The sequence below is a fragment of the Balaenoptera musculus genome, chromosome 7 (genome assembly GCF_009873245.2).
Source record: "Balaenoptera musculus isolate JJ_BM4_2016_0621 chromosome 7, mBalMus1.pri.v3, whole genome shotgun sequence".
NCBI lineage: Eukaryota > Metazoa > Chordata > Mammalia > Artiodactyla > Balaenopteridae > Balaenoptera > Balaenoptera musculus.
The window spans coordinates 81,187,959-81,195,072 of NC_045791.1; the positions used below are offsets into that span (position 1 = coordinate 81,187,959).

The following is a 7,114-nucleotide window of genomic DNA, read 5'->3' on the forward strand; positions in this document are numbered from 1 at the left end:
AAAAAAGTCTACTCTCTGATGGAAGGTTTGAATTTCTTGGATCATTTTCGTTGACTTTTTCTTCTTCAATTCTGTTTTGTCTTTGTTGAGTTAAGGCTTTCAAGAGCACCAGAATTCTTTCCTAATCTGCAAAACCAGAGGCAGATCAATTTATTTCTTGTGATTTTGGTATTTTCTCTTAACAAAAGTCTTAAATGGAGCTAGGAGAAATGAACTCTGATTTGCAAAGCATGCCAAAGATGGTGCCTCACAGGTGGAATGCAAAGCTTTTATTAATGATGCCCAGGCTAATTCTGTCTTTAGCACAAGGGCTCAGAGAGCCAGCAACTTAGCAGTTTTGGTGGGGGGTGTCAATTAAATAAATTGGGTCATAAAATATGCCTAGACAATTGGATAAAACTGGGACTTAGGGGGACTCCTGCACTCCAGGAAATTCTCCAAGTCTCCACTTATCCTCAAAATGAACAAGAAGCTTCAGTTTCAAATTGAGTGCATTTTCCATCCATGGATTGGCTTGTTTTGTTCAGTTTTACTTTGAGTATTTGAGGTTATCGTTTCGACGTAACAGCTAAACCCACGGCTTCCTTTCTCGTAAAACCAAAACAAAAAGGCTAGAAATTCAGGTGCCTTCTGTGTGTGCACATGTGTAGTACATACCTGGGATCAAAGCCAGCTATATAAAGTCCTTGATTCTGTGTGGGTTCAAACACATTTCAAAGCTTCAGGATCCTGAAAGTTTTCGCTCTGCTTCCTGAAGACCTGAACACCGCTCCCATAAAGCCATGGCTTGCTTTGGATTCCAGAGTCATGGGGCTCGGCTGGACCTGGCTTCTAGGACCTGGCCCTGTACTGCCCTGTTTTCTCTTCTCTTCATCCCCGTTTTCTCTAAAGGTGAGTGAGGCTATTGGAGCATGGAGGTGGAGGAGGTGTTTCTCCCACCTGGGTTTCATTTCTTTTAGCAGTCAAGGGCAGTGATTTATAGCAAATCCAGAAGCTAAAGGTGAGACTCCAATCTCCTGGCTTGGGCAGCTCTGTATTCCAAGGCAGGCAGGCGACAGCCGGCAGCAGCAAATCAGCAGAGACACAGCCCTTAGCAGTTTGCTGGGCATGGAGTGGGAGCTTAACGAGTACATGTGAGTTGGTCTGGGAGACATGAGCAATTTCAGACACTTCCATAAGATTAGAAGAGAATACTGCAAAGTTAAGTGATTTAAGAGAGAAAAGATACCCACCATCCTAAATCCATTTGGGCTTGGAATCAGGGTTAGCTCAAGATTTCCCTTTTTAAAGAACACTGGTTTAGGCAAATTATGGGAAGTTTCTTTCCTACCCAATTCAAGGTTTTAAGGTCCTCTGATTCACTTTTATAAACGGATTAGCCTGCTTGTTTAAACTTTCAGCATTCTTTACTCAATGCAGGGTTTTTAAGGTCCTCTTAATCGACTCTATAGTTAGCTAATTATTTTAAAAAATGAAAGCAATTTGAAGTAGTAAAACAAAAAGAAAAAGAAAAAAGAAAGGAAGAAAGAATGAATGAAAGAGAGAACAAAAGAATGAAAGAAAGAAAGAGCCATAGGTCTGTTTGGCATAAGATACTAATTGTCGCCTGACTTATCTTGGACTTTAGGTGCAGATTCCCCAGTTTTCAGATGAAATAAAGCTCTTTAGAGGTTGATACCCAGTCTGTTACAATGGTTGTAAAATGGTGACCATTTTACCAGAAGGTGAATTTCAACCTTCTTTCCCTCTAGACCTTCTCGGTGAAAAAACCATGTGGTTATACAAAGTAGGTGCTCAAAAGATATTTGATTATTAATTTTTACTGTATAAGAAATATTCATACACATTTTCTTATTTTACATGTTTTGAACATGTAAAGTTAAATACCAGAGAAATAATCAAACTTACTTTTAAGAAAATTTATCTCAACTTGTAACTGGGATCCTCCCATGGTGGATATTGGAAAATTGTGTAACCAGATTTAGTGGTGATAATTGGGAGCTTTCCTCAGGGGAGGGCAGGAAACTTGGTCTTCTTTAAGCTTAGAGTCAACACAACAAATGGGCAGGATATAACGATTAATGCACAAAAAACCTTTAATACAGGGCCGAATTTGATTAAGTGCTGCAGTGGAGTTATAATAGTACAAAGGATGCTCAGAGGGCATCTCTGATAGACAGAAATGAGGATTGGGGAAGAAAACTACTGTCTAGCCAACCAGGGCTTCTGGATTAACCATGGCAACGGCTGCTGCCATATTGTTCTCTCTTCTGAGGACACAGGTTGTCTACTACAGGTGCTTGGGGGAAAGGACTAATGTTTTCAGAATAAAGTGATTTATACACAGGAAGAGGTGTCCTGGAAGCTCAGATTGGAGTGTAAGCTGGGATCAGATTATGGAGACAGTGAATGTTATTTGTGTTTGTAATCAGTGGTGTATAAGGCACGAAAGGGTTTGAACAGAATGAGTGACATGGTTCAATCCAAGTTTTGAGTGTCACTTGTGTGACTGATCGACTGGAGAGGGGCCCAGTTAGTTACAGGAAAGTAATTTGTCATGAAGCCACCATTTTTTAGATGATGTGAGCCCTTTTGTATGGAGAGCTGGCCTCCCTTCTCCTGTAGAAGCCAGAGGGAAAGGAACCAAAGGAACACAAGGTGTTCACGTGAAGGAGAGGGGCGGTGGTGGAAAGAGGTGATGACCAGTGGCAGGGGAAGCCCCATAGACGTAAACAGCAGGGTTGCCTCAGCCTACAGAGGGAAATGAACACGGTTTGCCTCGGCTTGGTGGCTCCTTCATCAAGCAGCATACCTCATTCTCTGGTAACAATGCAGGGAAGGGGGCGGCCGGCACCGAGAGCCAAGGCTCAGCTCCTTGTGGGCGATTGAGGTCCAGGCCCGGGTCAATGTGGGCAGAGGTTATTAAGGTATACTTTGAGGGATAAAGCAAGACTCTATATCTCAGCCTCCAAACTTTCCCCTACTACTCTTATAGGTCCTACAGCTCTATCATAACCTTAGACTACCAGAGTGGGAGGCACTCTGATGTCCATCTGATTCTAATCCCCTCTTTGCATGTGAGGGAAAAAATGAAAGCCTACGGGGGAGGCATGGCTTTCCCCAAATCAAGTATTTCATGGTAGAGCCCAGCCCTTCTCTTTGTCACATCAGTATTCTTCATGCCACAACCAACTGCCTTCAAGGCACTGTTTCCAACAAGGAAGCACCTTCACGGAAAGTAACTGGAAGACAGTGGCGAGATGGAGGCGGTGCTGGGGTGGGTGGAGAAGGAAAGGGGTAGGGGAGGGTGATGGGTTTGTTGATGGTGGGAGAGAAAGGCCTGACAGGTGAAACTGGAGGGGGCCATCAAAGATCAACTTTGCCCGGCCCGAGGGTTTCGCCAGGACCTGGTCATGGGCGAGCATGAGTTCATTGAGTTCCCTTTGGTTTTCCTGCTTTAGGGGTGCACGTGACCCAGCCCGCAGTGGTGCTGGCCAGCAGTCGGGGTGTTTGCCAGCTTCGTGTGTGTGAATATGGGTCATCAGGCAAAGCCGCCGAGGTCCGGGTGACGGGTGTTGCGGAAGGCAGGCGGCCAGCTGAACGAAGTCTGCGCCGCGGACCTACATGGTGGAGGACGAGCTGACCTTCCTGGAGGATTCCGCTTGCGCCGGCACCTCCAGTGGGAACAAAGTGAACCTCACCATCCAAGGGCTGAGGGCCACGGACATCGGGCTCTACATCTGCAAGGTGGAGCTCATGTACCCGCCGCCCTACTATGTGGGCATGGGCAATGGAACCCAAATTTACGTCATTGGTAAGCATCACTGACGATGCCTTTTGCATTGCTGTCTCTTCTTTGTGTGCAAACAGTTTTGCTCCTTGATTTCAGGTCGTTCATGTTTAGGATTGTGGGAATTCTTTTTAAGAGTTCTCTGGCATACAGCATGGTAGTCCTACTCAGTATGGGAGGCGAGGCAAACGGCATTCTGTTTATAAAATAAAATGAGCTGGGGAAGGTGTTTTTCCTCCCGGCAGGTTGGGGCACTCACACTGGAGTGATACCCAGCATGAAATTTGGCCTTGGCCTTTGATCTGAAACTCCTGGCAAAGTAGCTCCAAGAGTCAGGCTTACCTGGGGTCCAGCGATTCCATTTAGCGGTGGACACCAAGGTCTGGAAGCTTGAACTTCTTCCTTCTCTCACCAATGGGGGGAGGTACCGCCCCTAGAATTTAGAAAGCATCTCAGGGAAGCTCTGCTTTGTCTCTGTTGCAGATCCAGAACCATGCCCGGATTCTGATTTCCTCCTCTGGATCCTGGCAGCAGTTAGTTAAGGGCTGTTTTTTCTACAGCTTCCTCATCACAGCTGTTTCTTTGAGCAAATGGTGAGTGCAGTGCCGACAACGCACCATCCCTGGTCAGAATACCTTTAGTGATAACAAACTGGCCGAATGATGCTGTTGAGTCGAGTTTTCTTGAGAGTGAAGCAATAAATGAAGAAGAGGAAGGACAGTGGTAAAGAACACACTAGAACCCTTGGCATTGGCCTTGAGGTTTCAGGATGACTAATATTTTATATGAGTGTGTTTGACATTGAATGTTTGTGTGCTTTTGCACAGGGTTTCATTTTGAGTAGCTGAACAACACGGGGGCAGTTGTTTTGCTCTTTATCTTCATGACAATTGTACTTAATAACCTGAAACATAAGATTAGGTGGGCAGAATGCTGCTGGAGAAGACCACAGGGGTGGTTAATGTCCCCTCTGCTTTTACCTGGAAGGCATCTCTCTGTGCCACCCTACTTGAGCCTCCTTGACCAAGCTGTAGGCGTCCACATAACACCTGCCCAGGGCTCCCTGTTACCCAGTCTGCTCGACTGGCAAGCCTTACGCTCTTCTCCAACCCAGTAAATGAGAAACCCAGTTTTCATTTACTACAGTTGTTGTAGAAGAAGCAGAGGTATGGAATCCGGACTTCCGTCAAGATTTCTGACAGTCGCTTGCAACCTCCTTTGCCTGAGGCTGGCTTTGCCATCACAAACCTCTCCTCCCCTTCCTCTCTCCCTCCCCTTCTCTTCCACTCCCTTACTCCTCCTTCTCTCCCTCCCGCACCCCTACACTCTATTTCCAAGATCCTCTACTCAATCTGTTTCTGTTGCTTGTAGCTCCTTCTACCTCATTTGCTACAAAGTGCCACACTAACTACTAGACTAGACCTCAATTTACTGAGGTGATAAAAACTGGGAACTAACATGGACCGAGAAAAAAGTAATAAAGAGTATGTGAGGAGTAGAGATGAGGCATGCTGCTCCCAAAGAGAATAATTGAAGTTTATTATCTTATCAAGCTCATCCCTTCACAAACAAGATCCAGTCCATTATCATAGGCATTTTGGGTGTTCTTTCTAAAGCTTTCTTGAAGTTTCTTTCTGCTATCTCCCAGTCAGGGAAAATGATTTCTATCTTAAGTCAATAGCACAGAGTTATTTACCCGAAATGAATTTTAATAGCTGAATCAAGAAGATCTCCTGGGGCTTATAATTCTGTATGTTGTGAACATCTATTTTTCAGTGGGGTAGGGACCCAATATTTGTTGAATCCTATTATAGTTAGAAGTGGCTTCTGTATTCCTCAATACTAATTACTGTTTCTTTTTATGTTTGTTTGGCAGCTGAAGAAAAGAAGCCCTCTTACTACAGGGGTCTATGTGAAAATGCCCCCAACAGAGCCAGAATGTGAAAAGCAATTTCAGCCTTATTTCATTCCCATCAATTGAGAGACCACTATGAAGAAAAAAGACTATTTTCCAATTTGTAAGAGCTGAGGCAGTTCTAACTTTTTGCTATCCAGCTATTTTTGTTTGTTTGTGTATTTTGGGGGATTCATCTCTCTTTAATATAAAGCAGGATGCAGAACCCAAATTAAGCGTACTACAATTTAAAACAAAAGAGCAGAAAAACAGAGCCGGGCTGGTTCTGTCACATCTGATCCAATTTTAGGAAAAGCATCACTTGGGAGCAATACGGGGATGCAGCATTACAATGTGGAGTCAAGGACATAAGTTAGGGAATGGTACAGTCCCAAGAAAGCAAAGGAAGAAGTAAGAGAGAGGATGGTATTGTATACATCTTGTATTTACCTGTGAGAAGTTTATAGCTGAAATGACGTTTTCAAGTAAAATTTTTATGCTGTGTTATTTTTCTTAACAAATATATAATTACATAAAGACTTTAAAAATACTCACATGGCTATATTTTAGCCAGTGATTCCAAAGGTTGTATTGTAACAATATGTATTTTTTATTTGATAGTATTGTGCATGGGGGCCACATGTGCTTTTGTGTATTTGCTGGTAGTTTGAGTATAAACACTATATGGCAGTGTCTTCCCACCATGGGTTCAGGGGAAGTTTTGTGGAGAGACTCAGGACACTAATACACCAGGTAGAGTACAAGGTCACTTGCCAACTGGCTTGGAAACTGGATAAGGTCATAGCTGATTCTTGCAGACGTGTTGGGCTGAATTGGTGTTGACATGGGCTTTGGGCTTTTATGCCAACTCTTTCCACTGGTTTGCAAGGAAGCCAAAGCTGGTGGTATCTGAGTTAACTTGATAGAGCACCTTCATCATTGAGAAAATGGCTCATTTCAGGAGTCTTGTGGGTATGAACCTCAAGGAAGCTCCAGTTCCATGGGGGCCCCAATTCCTTACACATGGTTAATGCCACAGACAGAAAAAAGCAGCAGATGGCAGAACAGGATGCGAAGGGCTCTGAAAACTAACACTGTTTGTGTTTTTTAACTTGATATTTTCCGTGAAAATGCAACAACATGTATAATATTTTTAATTAAATAAAAATCTGTGGTGGTCGTTTTCCAGAGTTGTTTTTGACGTTCCTTATATGTGAGTATTGTGTTTGAGTTTATTTTTGATTGATTCATTTAGCAGTTGGTTGAGTCTCCAATATTAGGAATACTGAGAACAAATCGAAAAAACCCAAAAGGGCACATAATGCTTCATGAATCAGCCCTTTACCTGCAAGCCATTCTTGGAAGGAATTCATCCTCTGTCCTTTTGATTGCTTCACCACTGTTTGGGATATGAAGCGAGCTACCACAGC

The 7,114-nt window shown here is 43.7% G+C and overlaps 1 protein-coding gene across 1 annotated transcript; it reads left to right on the top strand.

Moving 5' to 3' along the window:
• The first annotated feature begins 782 nt into the window (after positions 1-782).
• CTLA4 (cytotoxic T-lymphocyte associated protein 4) lies at positions 783-5,734 on the top strand. The gene is given in 5 exon segments (XM_036858759.1): positions 783-891; positions 3,462-3,571; positions 3,573-3,617; positions 3,619-3,814; positions 5,667-5,734. Coding segments are annotated over 5 exon segments (528 nt in total).
• The last annotated feature ends 1,380 nt before the right edge of the window (positions 5,735-7,114 follow it).